The sequence below is a fragment of the Platalea leucorodia genome, assembly GCF_965183815.1.
Source record: "Platalea leucorodia genome assembly, chromosome: 4".
In the NCBI taxonomy this organism is placed as follows: domain Eukaryota; kingdom Metazoa; phylum Chordata; class Aves; order Pelecaniformes; family Threskiornithidae; genus Platalea; species Platalea leucorodia.
The window spans coordinates 104,597,587-104,621,434 of NC_138826.1; the positions used below are offsets into that span (position 1 = coordinate 104,597,587).

General features: G+C 36.4%; 1 protein-coding gene across 1 annotated transcript in view; it reads right to left on the bottom strand.

Moving 5' to 3' along the window:
- Window positions 1-23,848, bottom strand: part of GRM8 (glutamate metabotropic receptor 8) — a gene marked incomplete at both ends in the record, with an annotated part of 334,734 nt that overhangs the window by 36,790 nt on the left and 274,096 nt on the right. The window contains one exon of the mRNA XM_082308444.1: window positions 7,496-8,431. Within this exon, the coding sequence (XP_082164570.1) occupies window positions 7,496-8,431 (936 nt within the window). The remainder of the gene's footprint in view (window positions 1-7,495; window positions 8,432-23,848) is intronic.

Consider the following 23,848-nt stretch of genomic DNA (forward strand, 5'->3'; position numbering starts at 1 on the left):
GCCAAAAGATCAACATTTTCATGAGATGATCTGATTTCTAGAAATACAGTAGATAAGGCATAAAGTTTTTTCCAAATTATCTCTGTGAAACATTTGTGATCTTTCACAAACTGCCCTCTGTGATTACTGATTATTCTTTTCTAAGTTAGACAAAGACAACAGAGTTATTCAGCTATCTATTTTTTTCACAAAATTGTTTCTACTTCTCAGTTAGAATTAAGTACTTACCACAGAAGCCATCAAGTAGTCAAAAAGGTCTATTTAAAGTTCTCTGGCAAGCATTCCTTCTTCATATACCTGTTACCAACTCTCTGACATTCCCCAGGATGGGGCAGGAAGCAGATCACAGGCAAATTTAATTTTTCTGGCAGCTCTTTCCTGTCTTTGGGAAAGAAGCTATCATTCATCACGGGGCCAGAAGCAAACATGTCAGACAAGCAAAACGCTGGTGTTTTCCATTATATGACAGGTGCACATCTCTTCAATGTACACAACTAGGTATGCCAGCTCAATGCTCATACTGGAACAGATATGCAACCATGCAGAAAAGAACAGGGTATACAACCTTCAGGTGCACAAGGAGTGTCACACTGAACTGAAAAAATTGGCTTTATATTTTATTAAATAATCCACTTCTTTCTTAGAGAAGCTGGCATTTTCTCTCTTCCTGATACCTTCTAATAACCTTATAATTAAAAGTCAGTGCTCAGTGTACATACTTTAAATGCTAGTGGCTTAATTAATATTAAAGTAAACAGAGAAATGAAATTACAACCTAACGACTGTAGGCATATCTTAAAGTTGAGCCTTTAAAATTGTGTATGCATTAGCTTTGCACAAAGTCCTTCATTCAGCAAGAACAACACTTGCCGAAACTTTGGTACACATTATGCTGAATAACAAAAAATCTAAACAGGGGTTAGAATTTTAAGAAGTAGCTGCATTTAGCCCTCCACAAGATTTTGCTGCGTGGATAGCACAGCCTGAAAGAAATCATCCCCCTAGCTTTCATGCACTTTAAGCAGGCAGGTCACACCTACATGTTATGAGCCGGCAGAAGCAGAGGGACCTTTTTTCTTCAGTCCAAGGGGGTTTCAGCAAACCTTTGCAGATGCATTTCACCTCAAACAACTTGAAAGAACTTGGGAGCTTTGCCTCTTTCTCCTCTAATCATTCACTTCTGGAGCAAAGCAGCTAAACAAGCAAGGAGATGACTACCCCACAAAGAATGCTATGATCTTAAATCACCAAAATGAGCCTGAACAGCATCTAAGTGAACAGAGCTCAAGATACCTTTTTGCACAAGAGATTGACGTGGCTGACTACAGAAATCCCTTTTGATTTCTTAGTTAATCTAATGCAGTTTAGATAATTACACTATAGTATCGTTTAATTTCTGAGAAAGTCAGTACTTGTCCTAAAAGCAGTCAGAAATGTTTTGATAAATGTTTCTTTAGATGTAAGTCTGGCACTATAGTTAACAGTCAGTTCAGACATTTTTCACTTTAAGAAAGTGGGAACAGTTTAAAAGTTGCAAAATTATCCTGTTTCAAGTTCAAAACTGCTCTGCTTCCAAAATTCTTTTTAAACTCGAAAAGATAGAAAGGGTTGAAACTGAAAAAAAAGCTTTCCACATGCCCACAATATTTTAAATGACCCAATCCATAATTTTTGTCTCAGTTATTAGCTAATAAATTATTTCCATAATTTCCACATGTGATTCTAGTGGTAACAGGGTACCTTTTCCTAAGAAACAACTTGTGGAATGGGTTCCCACAAAGTCTCTTTTGAAAGAAAAGAGGATCACTATATCTAACTGGTTTCTCATTAGGACTACCTTTTAAGCAGCAATTTACAGAGCCACACTGGAGAAGTATGACCACTCCTGTATCCTCTTGCACCAACTCATGGAAGGCTGGGGAGGGAAAAGAAGATTTGTAGGGCTTTTTATATTTGTTCAGCCAATGGGTGGACCCAGCAATGTCCATGACCTCCACTGCACTGAATATCTTCACCAGCTGGAGGGAAACATGCTGTGTCAGGGATAAGCAAGGAGCAAGGCACTTCCCTCACACAGGGGAAGAGAGGAGGAAGATTGGGTGATAACTTGTAACTCAGTCGTACTCTTATTCACATCTTTTCTTCCACTGCGTTTCTACAGCAGAACAACAAAGTCCTCATTTCCGCTGAGGATTAGGTCACAAATCCTAGACCAAATTTAGAAATAATTTAGCTCATGAAATATTTACATTTGGAAAAACATGAAATGATTAAACATTACAAAAAGCTTTCTTAACATACACTTTCCAATGAGAGGGAGGGATATTTCTATCAGACAATCTGGTAAATTTTATCTAATTTTCTATGTTTTAAAACGTGCAAAAATTCAATTACTGATAGTTTTGTTTTAATCCTGCAGGTCCTCCCATACTCTGAAGATTCTAAAAAAATCAGCAACAGCACAGAAATTGAGTTTTGAACAATGATAAACTGTGGAAAGTATCACTTCAGCAGTCTTCTAACTTTGGATCCTGTAATAATGAAAATTAGAAACTGTTCTAAATATCCCTCAGATTAATCCTCATGCTATGCACAGTGTTGGCACTAAAGATTCTGGTTTAAACAAGCCAAACATTATTCATAAATTGGAAGAAATACTAACATGATAAGTTGTCTTCTTTACTTTTTCCTGTGATGTGTACTGCATGGACTACCTGCAGAGCTAAATCTCTGAATAGGATCAGAATTAGAAGAGAATGCTTTGAGGTTAAGAAAAGGGAAAAGGCTCCGTGCAGTCTGCTTCATTAACACAGTCTGAGGCATCATTAAGATGCTTTGTTTTCTTACAGTTGCGGGAATATATTTAGCTAAGAATTCATAACATAAACACACAAAAAAAAGATTATTTGTCTAACTTTTGTAGAAATGTGGGGGAAGTAAGGGGTCTCTACCTGAATTGCCACTAGTAAGGTTTGGGTTTTTTTTTAAGCTAAAGAACGTATCTTACTAGACCGATGGAACTACCTCTCCCTCCCACTGAGAACAGAGTAGCTTCCTCTTGACAGCTACAACAGTAGCTTACAAGTCAAATCAACATTGAGATACTCTTGGAAGTGTTTCTAGCTTCTTTTACTAACAGGGGGATGTAAGCATAAGATCCACATGATCAGCAAATCCAGGATGAAAACAGCTAGAATAGTAAGATGATAAGGATAATAATTTATGGGAAGATTTCTACCATACTTTACAACTTGTTTTGCCTTTACTGCAGTTATGAAAAGAGAGATCAAACTTTTCAGAATAATTGGAAAATATGTTAAAATTTATCTGTCTTGTTAGATTACACCTTGCAATTGCTTCTGATGGGAGGAGAAGGAAGAAATTATTCAGCGTTTTCTATGGTCCTCTTTCCTTAACAGCAAGTGCAACCTCCATTCTTTCCTAGTATGGGAAAGAAGTACTCGTCTTCTCACTCAAAACAGAGTATTTCTAGGTTAATATAATAAATGTCTTTATTATCTGTGAATGAACATGATTCATCCAGCTGTCAAAATCAGTAAAAGGAAGGAAATTTCAAAAGTTTAGTTCATCAAATAGGGATGTACTTTAGACAGCCATCTATCCTCAGCTGGTTTTTGTGCAGTCTGCGATTGTAACTTAATTTTACCCAGAGGTTCATCAAACATCTGTTTTAATCACTAAGCTAATTTCACTCTTTTTTTCTGTGGCATTCCAGTCATCATGACATTTTAGACATCTCTGTTCCAGATGATCCCAGTATTTGCAGTGTTTTGCCATGTACACATGCATGACATAGATGAAAGCTATATTCACAGAATGCTTTCTCACGGAATTTCACTCCTTTTCCTCTAAAGCACCTCACTGACATTTACGCAAGTGTTAGCAAATTGGTATTTTATGTCTTAAGGTTACATTTTTCATTCAGTCCAATGACGCACTGGAATAATTAAATTATTTGTACCGGTTTCCTTCCGTAAAGCAGCAGCTGTCAAAACAGGCTTTATCACGAATGGACGAAGCCATGAATTAGAGAAAGAAAAAAAACCAAAAAAACCCAAAAAAAACCCAAAACAACAACACACAAGACTTAAAATCAATGCTCTTATTGCTTCCTGCAGAACATCTGTAGAAATGACAATCTAAAAATGGTGTGTTTAATAGCACAGGGGTTTTATATTCTATTGCTTGAGATTAAGGACAAACAATAAACATGGAGTTCCATAAAAGCCACCAAGCTTGGGTTATGCAAGGTTATTTTGGATTGGTATTTTAATCTTTTGTTAATTGGCCATAGATGCATATTATTTTTAATTTCTTCAATATTATATACTAGTTTTCTCAATTTTGTATTAGTTTTGAACTTATACGTAAACTGAGATAATATATTAGTAGAAACAGCATCTGTTATAAAGGGCTGTTAAAAATGTTACAAATGTCAAGACTATAAATCAACACATTCCCACTGAGTCTTGTCAAGTTACTTTAACTTTTACCATGTTTTCTCTTATGGATGTGTCACACCATGCAAATTCAGGCATTTAACTCAGCTGTATTAACCAACTAGAGACCCAAGGTTCCTCACATGCACAGTAGAGAGATGAGTTTCCCACCCTGTGCTTCACAACAAGAACATAGGAGCAAGATTCACAGTCTGTCTGCAGAAATGTACTTATGCTTATTTACATGGCCTTCATCATGCATATTTGAAGTTTGACAGACACAAACACTCAATTTATGGACTTGTGCCAACTGTACAGGTTTATACTCCTCTAGTTTCTATCCAGAATCTCTTAGCAAATATACACTTTTAGCAATTGATCTCAAGGCCACTAAATGTAAAGGTAACCTTTTCATGATGACCTATGAGTTTTGGATCTAGACACCTGTTTTTAGCATTAATGGTCCTATTTTTTTGTTTATCAGATGAAATATTTTGACAGTGAAATAAAAACAAAAGCTTCTCAATACACTTCCCACTTAACCTATGTTCATGGAATAGTTAAGTAAATATAACCTCTCTTTCAAAAAATGCATAATGACTTCTGCTACTGTTGTAAGCACTACTAATGTTTAGGAAAACAGAATTTCCTCAAAACATTTTGGAGAAGTTTTAACGACTCTTTATTCAAACAGAAGTGTGTCTAAAGCTCAATGAATTGTTAGCTGGAAGTACACCTGGCTTGTAATGAATGCTATGTTAAAATTTATTACTGTCAACATTTCAAAAAAGGAACCATTGCTTTTAAATAGTACTTTAAGTTCCCCAGCTTATTGCTCTGTTCTCTCTGAACAAACTCAAGCCATAAAAAAAATAATTTCAGGATTCTAAAATCAACTGCAAAGTGAGTAAGCACCTAACAAAAGTCTGTTTATTTTCTCTTTCATTTCTTTCATCCTCAAAAAAGATCATAATACTGAATTTCAAATAAGATATTCTATAATGTATTATTTTATTTTTAAAATGCTTCTTTTGGTGTTATGCATTAACTGAGAAACCTACAAGCAACTTTCAGTTTATTCAGACAATGTATATATGCGTGCACTAAGATACTACATTTTTGTCCTATTCAGACAAGCAACTTAATTGTATGAAAGCATGAGCTATTATGATGATGTCCATAAGACTCTGTGTGGAAACATGTTTTTATTTGCAACAGAAAGTAGAAGCACCGTGAAAAGAATTATTTGAATTACAGAGCTACTGTATTAGCATATTAATTTGGGTTTTTTCCTCCTGAAAGTCGTTATCTGAAGAATAACAAATCATTTAGAAAAAAATGCAACTAACAAGTGAAATTTAGTGTTAGAAGCTGTGCAATTTAGTATAATTTGTGTGTTCAGTCTTGAGTTTCATAAAAGAAATGTAAAAGAGTTGTTCATTAAACTTGTCTTCAGAGTCAAAACCAAATCATCCTTTACTACAAGCTAAGGTGAACCAATGGTGTAAATCAAAATTCACTGTATAGTTGACAGCCAAGTAATATTTTCTGTGTTTCAATACTCAAAAATACATTTCTTTTGTTGTAGGTACTTGCCATAAAACTGACTCGCCCAAGCTGTTAAAACAGAAAAGTACCACACATTTATATAACAAAGTATTTTTCTGACTTAAGCCTACTCATACAAAAAAGTCAGAATTTAAATACAATTCACCTAAACACATTTTTCTATATCAAACAGGATTTCTTTACCTTTACTTATGGTATCTATGATATGCCATTACCTTGGTACTCATTTTCCCTGACTTAATCCAAAAGGCTATGGAAATCAAGCTTGATCCAATTCAGCAATTTTCAGTGAGGAATTCCAATTCAATTTTTAGTGAGGAAAATGTTTTTCTGTCACACTCTCTCCCCTATACAACTCCTCTGCTTGAATTAGCAGGTATTTTATCAAGCTATACAGACTTATTCTTTAATTATGCAGGTAAGAGTGCCCTCTAAACCAGAGACATGTCAAACCTGTCACAATTATAAGTGGACACATGTTGACTTTTCCAATTAAAATAATTAAATAAAAATGTATATTTTAAAACATTATAAAAATCACCTGCTAGAAGAAAAAGGGAAAGAATTTATGTAGAAGACTGACAACTTCAATTTCTTATTTTTAAGATTTTCAGTCTCACAGGTTTGTAGTTTTGAAGACTGATGCTGGTATTATTGCTCTTTCCTACCTAACTTGCCATTTTCGCCACTATCAGATGGATACAAACTCACACAGTCCACATTTACCTCTGCCTTGCCATTAGAACTGAGAGAAGGAGAGTCAAACGTCTGATGTATTTTGTACTGCTCAGCATGACCGGTATCAGGAAAGATCCATGCCAATTGAACAAGGAGTAAAAGATATCCAAGTATGCAACATCTAATTTCTTATTAAAAGATCAGGAAAATGTTTGCTTTTTACTCTGAGATAATTAGTGAATTATACTTTACATGATTTTACATACACTTCATTCACTCCTCCTTTTTTTTTTTTTTTTTTTTTTTTTTTTTTTTTAAAGTTATGTGTGTCAACCAGATAGAAAAGTAACTCTTTTCATTCTGCCCAGGCATTCTTCTTCATTATTTTTGACAAATTTAAGTTGATCTTCTCAGACTTTTGAAATGCCACCATTTCTATCAGATCTGTGGATGATAACAAAGATTTATAGTGCTTCACGTAACAGGCTAGAGCATCACTGAAGGGTAATAACAAACGTTAGAAGAAACAGTCATTTAAGGATATATTGAGAAAACGTCAACATTATTATGCCAGCCACACCACAATCACATTCAGTTTCTTGTGTTAAAATATAGGAAACCTATCTTTTGAGTCATATATTTTATTATCTGCTAATTCTGAGAGTTCATTTGCAATTAGCATTCAGAATTACTCATTTGTAAGAGTGAAAATATTGTAGTGTCACAAGTATTGCGAGACAAAAATAAAAAGAGGATAGTATTTGATTTGTAAACTTATCATCACTTACCTTCTCTGCTGATTGGGCCGTACCAAAAAAGATTGGAATAAAAGCTAACCAAATTATGCAGGTTGTGTACATAGTAAATCCAATGGGTTTTGCTTCGTTGAAGGTCTCTGGAACCCCTCTTGTTTTAATAGCATAAACAGTGCATGTGACCATCAAGAGAATACTGTATCCAAGGGAACAAATGAGAGAAAGATCTGAAATGTCACATTTGAGAACTCCCCTGGCATTTTCTGGTTCAAGTGTCCTCTGCTCTCCATAGTCTACGATGATATGTGGTGGATCGATAGCAAACCAGATGAAGACTCCAATAAGCTGCATGGATATGAGGCTGAAGGTGATCACCAGCTGGGAAGCTGGACTAATAAATTTGGGAGCTGTGACAGATTTTTTACCTTGTTCAAATATTCTGTGAATCCTGTTTGTTTTGGTAAGCAAAGCAGCATAGCTGAAACACATGCCAAGTCCTAAAAAGATCCTTCGAAACGAGCAGACCACTGTATCAGGAGTCGCAATCATTAAAAAAGTAATGGAGTAACAGAGAAAAATCCCAGTCAAGAGCACGTAACTGAGCTCCCGTCCGGAGGCCCTGACGATAGGTGTGTCGTTGTACCGGACAAATGTCACAATCACAAAGGTGGTGGCAATTATACCCAGAATAGCTATGAAGACGGGCACGATGGCCCAAGGAGAATGCCACTCCAGCTTGATTATAGGAATAAGCTGGCAATCCGTACGGTTGGCGTTTGGTCTCTTATTAATGGGGCACAGTTCACAGTTGAATTCATCCACCTGGTAATGGTACCCCTCACAGCGTTCGCAGTGCCAGCAGCAGGGCACTCCCTTCACGGTTTTCTTTCTTTCCCCAGCTTTACAGGGCAGGCTGCAGACAGATGCTGGATGAATGTGTTCTCTATTAGCCCACTGCATGTCTTCTACCTGTGGGTATAAAAAATTAATGAGCCTTCTATTTTCCTCCATTTATAATATCCTAATCCTTGCCACAGGTTTGTCATAAATCACTGCATGCTGACAGTACAAATACAGTTTACCATAATAAGAAACCTGTTTCTTTCCCTTGTATTGACTTTATGAAAGTGTTAAATGATTGTGTCCAATAAATCATTCATGCCACAGGCTTGATGAGTGTCATTAGTTTCTATTTACCTCTTTAATGCTGACCAAATTGACGTCTGTAAAGATATTTATTGACTTCAGGCTAGTTTAAAAGCAAAAAGCCCTGTACACAGTGCTTTAAAAGTTAATCACATGCAAATATAAATACCAGTAGTTCTCAAACATTTAATTACAAAATAAGGCTATGTGAGTTTCAGATAAGTTTCTGGTACAGTAAAGAAATAGATTAAAATTTCCTTACATCAGCTCCGGCAGAACAGAGAGTGCCAGAAAAAAGACCCGTGATGCCACCTCTTCCACAAACATGGATATTTTATACTTGGATTCCACTTCCTAAGTCTTGAAATGCACAAGAGTGTTTTGTTTACATTTCTAGAAGATAAACATAAGTATATACTGCTTTCTGATTAATAATGGAAAAAGATGTGACTACTACTTCAGTCTTCCTGATTTAAAAAGTACAAGGATCCTTTTCTAGTAGAGAACGGATGCACACAATGCAGTCTTGTTTTGGAAATCCCAGATTTCTCCACAGCAGCGCACTAACAAAATATACTTTTTTCATCCACTTATCTATTCTTCCTCTATGCGCCCCCCCCAAAAAAAATCTGAATAGGAAATTCATGGATTTAAAGCATCTCCTGCTTAAAATTATCACTCGGTTTGGTCCCAGCTCTCCTTAGCCCACCCTTAGTAAAACTGTGTTCTGCAAGAGGTCACACTGAGTGAACCAGAGCAGTGCATGGTGCAAAGAGCTACTTGTAGGCACCAGAATCACTCTGTGTTTCTCCCATGCTCCACCTTTCATTCCTTTGTTAGGTGATAAGCACTCAAGGACAAAGGACTTGCCTTGTTCTTGCCTATTAAGTGCTTAGCACTTTTGTTTAATTTGGAGGCTTTATTTATAAGTGAAACAGCAGTAACAAAACTTCACGTGTCAGGACTGTTTTCAGTTCCTTCTGGAGGAGGACAGAATGAGGACAACTTATCAAGAGGGATAATTTTGGCCTTAATGGTTTATTTTTCCAGCATTTTTTCAACAGATTTGAGAGAAAATCACAATGTAACATTGCCGGCCTCATTTGCCTTCCTCGGAGAGCCAGAGCGCCAGTTACAGCTCCATGCAGGGTGAATAAAGCAGCAACAAGCAACCAGCCTCTGTCTCCTCTGTCCACTCTTCTGCACAGTGTGGGACTTTGCTGTTATTCACTACGCAAAGGGGCAAACAAGGGACCACACAGTAACGAGGAGACAAGAAATTCACTCATACAACCAGCTCTGTGAATCCCTGGAGTCACTCAAGGACTTCAGTGGGGTTTGGATTGGTCCTGAACCTACAGAAGTTAACCATATTTTATATCAAAGACTGTGCTAATTACACAAAATGCAGCATCTGGTGACTATCTAAAAGGAAACCATTTAAGTAATTAGCTTCCTAAAAAAAGAATAATCCAGTTGCCTGAAACAGTTTTGATAGAGCCCAAGCAGAGCACTTAACACTCCAAGAAAATATTCACCTCTGTTACAATCTCCTGGTTTTAATCACTGAAATTCTCAAAGCCTGCATAACCCCTACTGTTTCATCTACTAGACAAGAGAGAAAACGTGTTATGATGAAATCAGTCTGATAGCAAAGACGTATTCTCCTTCACAGTGATGTTAGGAGAACAAATACATCAAAGCTTGTGATTTAGTCAGTTATTATGATAACGGGGGCAACAGGAGGCCATGGTCATTAATCCAAATCTGTGGATAAGTTTGAGATGACTCAAAAAAGAACAGTACTGCATATTTGCCAGATTATAGCACACAATATGGAATCACCAGGAGAGTACACAACACCTTATCCAGCATAAACTTAGAATGGCATGGACAGGCAATATCTAATCTGGCAGAAAGCCTGACAGGATAAAGCTAAGGTGTCCAATTTTTTTTAACACATTTGAACTAGCAAAGTGAGTTTGTACCAGATCAGCATTTAATACCATGAGGCTACAGTGCTTCTTATCTGGCATTAAGCGTCCTAAAGCCACATTTACTGTATTGTGAATCCACGGCTTAGACAGCCACAAAAGAATTCTGTGTACCTTTCAGAGTTTCCACCTTAATAAAAGAAAAAGGAAAAAATATCTTTTTATTGTACAGCTACTTATGATTTCACATACTTTTGTCTTGATGGTGCTTTAATTGACTAAAAACATGCTTAAAAACTCTTCCTGGTTGGCAATACATTAGAGTGCCTCAGGTTACGCATCCCAGCGGCAACAGCAGATAATAAATTCCTATTTCTGAAGGTCACTGGTAAAGATTCATATTATGTTTTTCATTCTAGTATATCTGACACAAACTACACAAGATATAATTTCCAGCATGGCAATATGGGATTATGAATGTTGGAAAACTCGCTGGCTAAACAAACTTGAGTCTTTTCTTTTTTAAAAAAATTAATTATGAATATAACCACTATTAGTTCTTAGCAATGGAACAATTCAAACAAGAATGGACTCTTAAAGCATAAAAAAATTCTAACTCAATGTAGAGTTAGAATTTTTTCAACGAGAAGGAATGGCTGGTGCAGGTGCATTTTACAAGGTATACAAGTTATGTCTTACAATCTGTCTTGTCTGGATTAATTTTTTTAGGCAAAACCTACAGTTACATTTAGGTTGACCTACATTTCTGAAAAAGCTTTTAAAAATGTTATGAGTCTTTGCTCATGAGTTTTTTATTTCATTTTCTATCTAACAAGAAAGAGTAAATATATTCCCAAGAGCCGTTGGCCAGTGTTTGAAATTAGAGATCCCCTTTAAGATACTTGCAGATCTGAGATTCTGGCATTGTAGGATTTTAACTCTGGAAGTGGGTGCAAAGATGGGATTCTCCCATGAACCCAACCATCTTGACAACTCAGTTTATAGCTACATTAACAAGAGCTGATCTGTGGAGCAAAGGTGTTGGCTCTAAGGACTTCATGTTCACATTGATCAGTATTTGAAATTAGAGTCTGGGAAGGAAGGTTATATTGAACTAATTTTGATGTAGTTCAGTGGACTGAACTCCCGGTAATGATTAAAGAAGATTAGATGTCCTTCTGGAAAGCACCTTCTGTTTTCATTTCAGCCAAAAGCGACCCAGTTCACATAGCCTGAGACCCACTCCACAATGAGCAAGTGTGCTAAGTGGGAATAATTAGCAGATTCATTTCAAAAGCAGACTCTTGATTGGAACCAAAATGCTAATGTGTGTACACCCTCAGACTGCTACTTAGACACTACTGTAATAGAAGCAGAGTAAAGGGCAGGAGAAACTATACCTCAGAGTGAGCACTGCTTGTTTTTATTACATCCGAACAGGTTTGCTAAGGGTTTCTGTATATGCAGCAATTAAAGACTGAAAAGTCATGCTACTTCTGGTCATCTGGTTCATTCCCAGCTATCCATAACCTGCAGCATTCTTTGCCTGTAATATATTTTTGAGCTATTATTTCGCATAATATGAATGTAATAAGGAAATCCAGTACAGGACATAATTACAACAACGGTCTTAAAGCTCTATCAGTTTTTTGAGTCACTGAATGCATATACCAATGGACTTGGCTTCTCGAACCTGTGCAGAAGATTCACCTGTGTCATTATTTTTCTATCCTTAGGTTATAGTACTATTGATCCCACTTCTTTGAGATTAACTTTAGACAATAAATGATAGTAGAAACTGTTAAGAAAGAAGAACATGAAGGAGGATCATTTGGGAACATAGAGCCAGGGACATTGTATAACTTTCAGAACTGCTGAAAACCCATATTAGTCATAAACTTTAAAGGGAGTTGCTGGATGCTCAGCCTCTTTTGAAAAATCATATTTTTTTTAATGTAGACATAAACACTTAGCAGTGGAACTTTCAAAAGTGCCAAAGGGAACTTGTTCATTCCAGCTAATTAATTTAAATGGGAGCTAAGTGTCTTATCTGTTTAAGTGCTTTTGAAAGTCCCACTATGCTTCCATCTACAATTTTCACAAGCTAAATACTCTGGAAAACCTGCCCCAAAATGATCTAGAACTTCAAATGTTACAAAACTAACTTCAAGGGAGCTTAACTCTAGGCACACAGTTTTAAACAAAATTCTCATGGGGGAAAGAAACAGACAAAGAAGCCAAAGATGGACAAAAGAAAGACAGAAAAGAAGGGTTTCTTTGAAATTGAAAAAAGAATTAAAAAGTTCTGCATCTCTTCAGCCCTTACTGATCAAAATATCTGGATCTGCAGCACTCTTTATACTGCTCAGACACTGCCGAGGCTGGGTGAGTCTCAGATTATTAAGTAGCCTTAAGTAAACTTAGTTTCTAGAAGACTTCATTTTCACATGACATCTTCTAGCTCCTGTTCACTACAGTGTGATATACGACAAGGCAAAGTTCATTGTTAAATGTATCCAAATTCATCAACTAGATCAGATGGACTGGAATAGCCTAGCTCTGTATCTATTATTAATAATAGTTCAAACATTATTATTAATTTTATTTGAGTAGCTTCTCTGAATTTGGAAAGTGTCTGATAGATTCATGTGCGATCATAAAGTACCTCACATTCCCCTAAGATGATGTTCCATTTTCTACTATTCTAATACTTACCAGAGTGAAAACATCAGAAAGAGTACGACAGCATGTCTGCAAGACACGTACTCATTTTCTACGAAATGCATCATGATACAAAGAGAATGGCTTTACTGCTATTTAAATAGACATAAAAATCATTTCCATATGAGATATCTGCCTGACAAAGCTGCAATTTGCTTTAATTTGCAGCACTAAGAGTCACAGTTCACTAAACCATTAAAATACAGACAAAATGCCATTTCTTATCAAAATCGAGTAAACACCTCTATCCTTCATGAACATTACAAATACAATTTCCTCTAACATCTAATAATAAAGCTAAAAATTAATGATGTGAGAACTGGGCTAAAACAAGATGAGATTTACATGACACAGTACAAGTAGCACATTCACGTTCCTGGCACCTATGTTCTTCCAATAATCAAGCAACTCATTCAATTTAGCAATGCCCTCAGCAACTGGAGAAGACTGATCAAAAATGCTGTTAATAGGTCACATATAATTTCTGAACCATTTATGTGTACAAAACCACTCTGTTTTCCATTCTTAATGATCATGGAAAAATTTATCACTTACATAATTCAGCAACTGGTGACAATATAAAGGCACTTGGACAGATTTCAGAGAGTTTATATCAAGGACATCGGTGGATAATATTTTCATGTTTCTGATTATGTTATATTATCACTTGCAGAAATTCTCATTTTTGAAATCTTATCTCAGAGCTAGATATTTATTTTAAATAATGAAACATATATGCTTAAGGATATTATTGTAATGAATGGAATTATACAAGATCTGGACAGAGGAACGCAAGTAGTGCATTCTACCAGCGTCATGGGAGCAGGCAAACATCTTGTTCTGCAGTCAGCTAGCCAAGACTTTCAGAAGCATCAAGGCTCTCACATATAACTTCATATGGCTTTTAATAGATATTCAAATTCTTAGTTATAAAAATGACAAAGAACTGAAATATCACCTCCAGCTGTCACTAAGAGTTGCTCTTATTTTTGTCTTGAGTTCTTGGAAGTATTTCTTTTCTGACAAAAAGGTTCATCAGAGGAGCATAGCAAGTGAGTGAATTAAGGCAATTTAGTCTAATATTTAGCTTTTTAAATTGTCTAATGCATCTGTTCTCACAGTACAAGTTCAAGTCTCTAATGTACCTTGTCCAATCAAGTCATCTGAACCATCAAAAACCAAAATTAAACTGAAACTCGTTCAACTAAAGTGAATTCATTATGAGCCTAAATATAATGATCATTGCATTCAGTCTGTCAGACAGATTTTATCTCTCTAGAGAAAAGCTGGGTATACTAACAGACTAAACTTACAAAAATTTAAGAGGCATGTGCAGAAGGGAAATAAGTCAAGGACAAAAAATAGTTTTAAATTAAAAAAAAAAAAAAACAAAACAAAACAGAATGAATCCAGATTGTCAATGGCAGTACAAAATCACTATCATTAAGAAATTTGCCATAACTGCTGTAAATTATTTACCTCATTCACCCCATAGAGATGTTTTCCTAACAACTGAGATGTTATTTTCTGGAATTTCAGACACAGATATTCCTAGAGGTTTGCAAAGAACATGGGATCATATCTTTGGGTTTACCACATACTAGTTGAAAATTAATGCAGTTGAATATGAGTCTGAAGAGGAGTCCAAGAAGCTTGATTAGATTCAATGACCATTAAAGGACCAGTGTGAAATACTACAAGGGAAATAATTCTTTTTTTTTTCTTTAGGAAGAGAAGCACAGGTGGTTGTTACAACCCAGATGGAAGCTGATTTCTCCTAACTGTGAATCCACCTGCTTAAAGTTCTTCCTAGGCACACGACTTACCATCTCTATCTCACAGCTTCCCTAAAGGAAAAGCACAGTTACATTTACTGTCATTTACTGAATACCTATTTGCATGCATGTATGTATAATTATTTATATGCATGTATGATTCAAAATGTCCTGGACTACAGGAAGGAAAGTGATATTTATATTATTTGAAAGCAGTGCTACAGAACAGTTTAACAACTTTGGTCTCTAAGCTTAGAGTTAGCCTATATGGCTCTGATACAGTCCGACTTCCTTGGTGACCTTGGGCAAATTATTTAACCTGCTTGAATCTCAACTTTGCAATGGGATGGAGGGAAGCTGTCATGCAGACAGGAGCAGTGGAGACACTTAAGCAAGTTTAAAGTGTGGATAAGAAGTTTAAGCAGGGATATAACTGATCTCCATCTCTCAGGTCTGGAAGGTTTTTTGCCCAGCAAGTACTTATATTTTAGAAAACTTGATTAAAACAATTTTTACTTTTAAAACTGAGCGATATTTTTTCCAAGAATTAATACCAGAAATATCATAACAATTCTGTGCTTCCTCAGCATGTCAAAATCTTTCTTGTCATCTCTAGTTTCCCAGAACTAAAATATCACCAATCTCTGGAATTGCTAAAGCTAACAGAATACTTTTTTAATGTTCTGGCCATATTAACAAGTCATCTTCAGCTAAGACAAAATAATTAAAGGGAAAGATGCTCTGAGGTAATACATACAAACAGAAAAGAATGGTGAAAACAAATACAAAGTTTCTTATGCTCATAAAGAGAAAAAGTTAAATACTAGCCTTGTTTTATCAATGGAAGTATGTTATTTACTGTGCTGAGACTGTAATTTTACCTCAAATAAACCAACCTCACTAGTTAAGTCATATATTTCATGACCGCTGAATACTTAAATAGAGGAGCATACTGTGGAAACCTTAAACAGGGACTAATCGTACCACTGTATCATAATCTACAGAGAGTGTTTATTAGTGCTACACAGACTTTAAACCCCAGTCTTAAAATGCTAACCTTTGAATGGTTTGGGATCTGTTTATTTTACTTTTTTTTTTTTTTTTTTTTTTTACTTTTCTCTGCCTGTGGTTTTGTTGGTACTGACCCTAACAGACTCTTGGTACAAGGGTAGGAGGAGCTTCCCTTCTTCGGTTTTCCAAACAACAAACTTATTAATGTGCATGGAATACCCAGAAAAAAACATTTTATTCTCCAATAGCATGGGGAGTAGACTGGCACAAAGTGCAGTGATTAACAGGTCATGAAGTAAATAGCTACTTTTACTGCACTGTGTAACTATCGGATGGAATTTTACAGCAATCTAGTAGGCACTTCAATAAAAGCAAGATTTTTTTTGTTTTTCTCAGAAGCATGAATCACAATTAATTTTTAAGCACCTGTTTATGGAGATAGTCTCTATTTACAAATGAGACCCCCCAAAAAAAACCAACCCAAAACAAAACAAAAAATCCAAACAAACAAAAAAACCCCACCACAATTATTTCCTTAATAATTTTATGACACAGCAATATCTTATTCAAGGTTACATCAGCAGCCTCCAGATTTTTTTTTGAGGGCTTTGCATGATCTATTGTCTATATTTTGAAAATATATAATTAGTATCAATGGATCAGACTGCAAATCAGGTTTCCAGTTATTCTTTATGCAGACCATTTTCACATAGACAATCTCTGTCGCATATCCTTACTTAGAGGTCCTCGCTGCCCTTCCATGTACTTGACATGCACTTGGAGAGATTTGAATGAGCATTTATGTATATTACTTATGATGTACACACAGGGATTAAAGTCATTATATGCTACCAAAAGCAGACTGTGCCATAAATTTGCTTATAATTAAGCATGTTTAAAAAAAAAACTCAAATAAAAAAAAAAACTTGTCAGATTCAGATTTTTCTTTAATAAAATGCTGTTTTGAGAGGAAACCTTCCCCCATCGCCCTTTTTTGTCAAGTGATAGTTTTTGACCAGCTCTAGTACTAAGGCCATTTGAACCACAAGGTTTGGAAGTACTTTTTTCTTCCCCAGTTGATCATGCGGAAATAGCCTGCAAGCATACTTCAAAAAATTTAGTGCCTGGAGAAAAGAAAAGGACCCTAGTTCCGGCAAAGAGGTTTTTAACGTCACTTTACTTGTGTCTGGGGAATCTTCTCAGTTCTACCCAAGGTCCATGTCATCGCCAGTGTAATGGACTAGTTGCGTTTCTTGGTGAAGCTCTTAATACCCGTAACAAACATACTCCCTCCCAAATCTGTTGCTTTTATTTCCAGTTACCTAAGTTAAAGTTTGAGTCACGCCTGTCCCAAGTCTGGTGCTCAAGAGCTACTATATTTCCCTTCAATCTGTGTCAGATGCCTTTCGTTCCCAATGGTGCTCAGATTCTCCCCCACTCCATAGCTCAGAGTAAACAGAAGGAACACAAGGGGTTAAGCACAATGGCCATTTGACTTAAAATTAGAAAAAAAAATTATATAAAATTCCTTTAAAGATTAATTCATATAATAAATCGCATTGCTTGATGAAAAAATAGTCACCATTACATGCTTTTAATCATTCTATTGGTTTGAAGGTGGGTTTCTTTATCAAAACAAGAAGCTGCTGTCCCCAAACACCTGCATGATGGCCTGTAAAAAACATACTGGGCTAGACCTTCCGCAGATTTAGATCAGTCCGGTAACTTCAGTAGAGTTATGCTAACAAGGGCATGACCCATACACATATTTAATATTACTTAAGGAGATGACCTGCCACCCTCTTTTTTATCTTTAATATTTCATTATTTTAAAACTAGAAATTAGCCATTCATAAAAAGCCTCAGTTCAGTATGAAAAAAAATGTTGCTGGGTTTGTTTTAGTTTTAATCCTGCCCTGTTATTTTTAAATGGTTTAATCTATTTCCTATTTCTTGATCAGTGCAAAAGATGCTGTGCATGTCAAATTGAAGAATGAATGCCTCTAAATTCCAACCTGCACGACCTTTCCTACAAAATAATACCAACACACAAACAGTATATTCTTTTTATTCCCACACTGTTCACAGACCAAGACCTCAATTGCACTAAGGGCTATACAAATCCACAAGAAAAAATTGATGGTCTCAATCCTAAAGAATTCACAGTGAAACCATAAGATAAAGGAGAACAGAGTATAAGCAGAATACAGAAAAGGACATCCTAAAAACAATAAGGCAACACTGATCAGCATGATAGTCAGCAGCCATAGCATACCTCCAAACAGATGCTTTTTGAGGAAATTGTAGCAAGAAGATTTTTAACGAGGGAACTGAAAGAAGAGAGCAGGGCAATTTTGCATTTATTTCCTGAGCTTTCTATCAAAGCACAAGCGGCAGCAAGACAGAAAGCAATAACTTCATCACTGACCTCTCAAACAATAACAGAAAACAGAGCTGGAACAACCTGTGATCCTGTGCTTCTCAGTTTCTAAACAGTGTTTCAGCAAAGCGAAGCACTTGAAATTTTGAGCAAAGTTGCCCTCACCTCAGCAGCCTTGTACATTAATTGACTGTGACAGAGGAACAGACAAGCTCGGTTGAAATGTAAGGTTCAAGTTTATTTCCCTGTCTCAAGAAAAAAGGCACTATACCTAAACTGTTCCTGAATTATTATCCAACCTGGTTTTAGGAAAAAAAGCTGTTAATGTGTGTAGTACTTTCTACCCTGAAATCCTGCAAAATCCTAAAGACCATCCTAAACACATTGTTTTGACATTACTTTATGCTGGTTTTCCACTAAAATAGCTCATATCTTCTTTGCCAGCTCCTCCTGATGAACAGTCAGATCTTTCCATGATAATAATTTTGAATGTTCAGCACTACATAAACAAAAGAAAATCACACTGCCCTTTAAACACAGTTCCAGCCAGGTAACAAAATCACATCTAAAAAGTCTGAACTAGTTCAGAACTGGCAGAAAACAGACTGTGTTTTATACTGAGATTTTCAGCAGCAGGGGAAGAGCTCTCTCTGCCAAGTCTATGCTGCTGCTTAGAATGAAGAGTCAATAATTAAACTGAAAATTCTGTGGAGAGACTTAGTGATCTGGCAGGCACAAAACAAGCATGTGGAAGAACTTTAAGCTACAGAAAATACCACACAGCACATTTAGTCAGAAAAAAAGGAAAAAAAAGTCCTCGTTACTAAGGCAAGAAAGATGAACACATTCAAAATGAGAGTACTTCAGGAAGTCAGGGGTTTTCATATGGACTGAACATATTGAGATTTATTCTACATTACTTAAAGAACTGACTGAGGAGATAGAAAGCTCTTGAGACTTCATGGGGAAGTATGGAGAACTTGCAAACAGGAAACCTAGTGCTCATGCTCTGAAAAGGGGGGAAAAGAAGCAGCCAGGGAATTATCAATCATTTAGTTTAACTTGAATTCCCAGAAAAATCCTGAAAGAAACGAACAAACACATTTCAAAAACACAGAGAAAACAAACAAGACAAATAACAGCCAAAAGGGATCTGTCAACAATGAGCTGTCACATTTCCTTCAGTGAGAGAGTAACAGGCATCTTGGATGAGAGGCAAGCAGCTAGGTGTCATTTATCTTAACATTAGAAAGATTTTTGACACCATCTCAAATTACTCTCTCAGTCATAAGCACCCTGTTGAATCAGATCTAGCCCCTAAGGGCTAGGTGCAAATTGTATCAGAAAGCTGTGGGAAGATAAAATATGTCATTGATTCACTGTCAGAATGGAAGGGATGGTCCAGGGTGGGGCCTGGAAATGGCTATTCTTAGTCTGCTATTTTTCAATACTTGTAATAACCACTCAATGCCATTTGGATGATCAAATGGAGTATATGGTGATCAAATTTGGGCAATAACACTGGAAAAGGTTGAAGCTATGCTGAAGGTCAGGACACTTATTTCAAATGATACTGCAGAGAGCCTGAAAAAAAGGAGCATGCAGTTTAACAGGGACAACTAACAGGCAGCACATTGTGGGTCAGGAAGGACAGAGAGATAGCAGCTCTTCACAAAAGAGAGATCTCAGGGCTTTAGTGGATTACAATATGTTGAACCAATGTCACACAGTTGCAAAAGGGCCAAACGCCATCCTGAGAAATGCAGGTAGATAAAATAATCTTTCCCCTCTACTCTGCACTTATGAATACATGAAATGATGTTTCTCCTGTACTCTGCACTAGTGAGACTTCAGGCAGAGGACTTTGTGAAGGCTGGATCATTGCGTTTCAGTTTGAAGGAGAATCGAATGGGCAGTCCAGAGGAAATCACCAAAGATCAGAAGTGTGCCTAGAAAACATGATTTATGTGACTAAATTGAACACATTCAGGTTGTATAGCCTGAAGAAATAACACAGCCTAGGGGGTAAAACAACAGTCTTTGAATACATGAAAAGGATGAGCTTGATGTATACTGAATAAAATAAGAAGTAACGGGCTTAAATTATAGTGATAAGGAGCAAAGTCAGGTATTTCTAAGACACTTCAGAGTGATAAGGGTAGTTAAAAAATGGAAGAGAATGCCTTCAGAGGCTGTAAAGTCTTCATCCTTGCAGTAACATAAGTAGAGAAGATGCTAACTTTATGCAAGGGCTAGATAGTCTCTTGAGATCCCTTTACCTGTCTTCTATAGTGCTAGGGAAGATTTCGGGTACTAAATATTTTGAGCACAAATAAAAAACTAAGATCATAACTAGGCCAGATAAATAGACAAATTTCAATGTATTCTCATGCCAGCTAAATTCTTCAGACTGCCTTTTGCATTTTTACAGAATACGTATTTAAGAAGCCAATTTTTTATATTTATAAGAATAAAGTAAATAAGAAATGCTGATGATCATACTTTTCCTACTTCTTGGCTAATTAATGATGCATTTTAAATATTATTATGGATAGAGCTGCTGTATTGCTTTTGGTTACAGGGAAAATGCTTCTCTGAGGAATGGTAGGGAAAGAAGGTCTATGTAAAAGAAATCAACACTTTCACAATAGCAAACTGTTTTCCACATAGACATAAAGGAACATAAATCAGTTTGGGAAGCATTAAGAAGCTCTCATGTAAGAGAAGTCCAGTCTGGAGTCCTATACGTGAACGGAAAGCTCTCCAAGGGTTCACAGAAAAGCTGTCCTTACCTACAAATGTGATGCACAACCTGAAGCAAAAGAAGATCCTGAATAAGTAACCAACTTTATAAACTAATAAATCTGTCATGACATTCTTCTAGAGCTCTTGATAAAGACATACACAGTCTTGCATTCACTCAGGAAACTTAATGTAGGAGTCCAGTTGCTGCCATCCCTCCCAGTATTTCCTCAAGGCATACAGGAAATCTACCTTTGAGGGGATTACTAGCAAATCAAACAAAACAAACTAACAAAAGCCAGAACACTTAGGAATTGATAGCTGAAGGAGATCCCGGGAGTAATCCTCTGGCCCCACCTCTGAATCAACTGTGCAAAATCAGTCTGTGCAGCTCACCTGCTCCAACCAGCCCACAGCACTGGAGATTGCCCAGCCTCCCAGGCAGCCCACTGCTTAATTATCCTCATCATTAGAATTTTCCAGCATGTCTGCATTAAATCTTTCTTACTGTAATTCAAATCCACTACTTCTCCTAATAGCCAAATTAACTACAACTAACAGTTTGTTCTTTTCCTGAATAATCATTTCTGTATTGAAAGAGATTAACATAACTCCCCTCAGCTGAGTCTTCTCCAGACTAAACAATCCTAGTTTGCTCAACCTTTCCCTACAGGCATAATTTTAGATGGCTGATCATAATCATTGCTTGCAGCTGGGCTCTCTCTAGCTACTCTACTTTTCTAAGTGAAGCCACAGTTCTGCTAACGAGGTCATAGCACTGGGGAAGAGAACAGATGGATTACATCACAAGTCTAGGAGTTCCTTGCTGCAATGGCCTCTGGCGATACAAATCTCAGTTAACCATTCCAAAGCCATTGCTTAGCTTTATGCCTATACTTTCCATAAAGGGGGTTTCGCTTTGATTCATGAGGTCACTGCAAACATTACTGCAATCCTCCCTATTTGATCCAGTCATTCCCGGCACATCCTAGTGTCCCACTCAACACTAAATCTGTTCACTGCCAGCTGAAGTTACAATGAGATTAGCTACACATTCTTCATTCCCTGCCTTAAACTGTACTATCACAATATCACCACTAAAACCAGTGAGTGATACCATTTTGGAAATGTTGAAAATAATTCACTCCCTGTCTTTAAATAATTTTAAGAATAAGTTTTTAGGGATTTATCAGGATGAAAAGTCCTGGATAAATATTAGGTGACTATCCTAAAGAAATGAAATTAATACTACTGCAAGATGAAGAGAAATTGCAGCAAAACAAACAGTATAAATTAATCATATAGTAATGTTGTGCTAACTACTGGTTATTCTCTTTCATCATATCATAACCACTGAATGTCTCTTTCGTTTTCCATTTAATGATTTTCAATTTAGTAGTAGACTTCCATTATGTAACACCAATGAACAATAATTAAAGTCATTTAATCTACCATTTTTGCTTTTAAGCATGAACATTTTGCTTCTAGGTTTAAAGGGCAGCTCAATCTTCAAATTATAATACATATATAAACTTCTGTGGGGGAGAGGAGAAAGATGGAAGAGACCGGGGAAGAAACTTGCTGATACTCCGTGTTTCACACTGGTACCTCACAATGCAATTCACTGCAGACTTGCTGCAGCAATGCATGATCCAAACTACGTGCTATGCCCAGTAGCTGTTTGTCTATGCTAAAAGTCACAACATTAGCCGGTACCAGGGGAGCAGCTAACCCTGCTCTGAAGTGCCATATGTGAATGCAGAACTCTCCAGGAATACATACCAAAGTTCCTGATTTTTCATTGTTCTATCTCTGCACACTTGTTTTATATTGTGAAAGAGAAAATAATATTTTAAAACACAAGTGTTTTATTTTACTTGTCATGCATAGCAAGGCCTCCATTCTCTTTCTTTGAAAACACAAGAATACTCCATGGTCCTGTTGGCTATGGCTATTTAAAGAACAGTTCATTCTAATCACAACACTTCTTACAAAGGATGATCACAAAAAACTACAAAATATCTACCATCCACTCAAGAATCCTGTAACAAATTCACAGCCAAGCGTGCAACTGCAACTCCATGCTTCATTTGAGAAACCTGACTTTCACCCACCCTGACAAGGTGGGAAAAAAATCCCTATTCATCCTAACTCTCAAGCAGAGGCTGTTTCATTGGCAATCTCGTATCATTCTAATGAAGAACAAATAGTTATCCAAGTTCAGGATATTTTCTTATCAGCTCTCTTTTTTCCATTTGCTTTTTTTCTCTAGAGAATCAGTCAAGATGTCTGTTTCATTGAGGGAAAAAAAAAAAAAAACACAAATGACTATTAGGTCCAACAAAGTAAAAAGCTTCATAAGGAAGACAAGTTGTCGTTCTTCTTGGGTTCCTCTAAGGTCATTGGCTCTTGAATCCAAGTTCTGTTTTGATTTTCAGTCATGTCTGAAATAGCACCTGTTCTACTACAGGCATATCTCAAAATCATTTAATGCTTTTTCAATATCTGTATTCAGCTTATTTCCCCCCCACCCCAAAGTAATTTTTTTATGAATACTACAATCTGTAACCTTTCGAAATCATAAAATCCCAATTTTATTCCATGTTTCGTGTATTTTGTTGGCTTGTCTACAATTGGCATCCACTGCAGCCTACTGTTGACTAATCTTTTCAGTCTA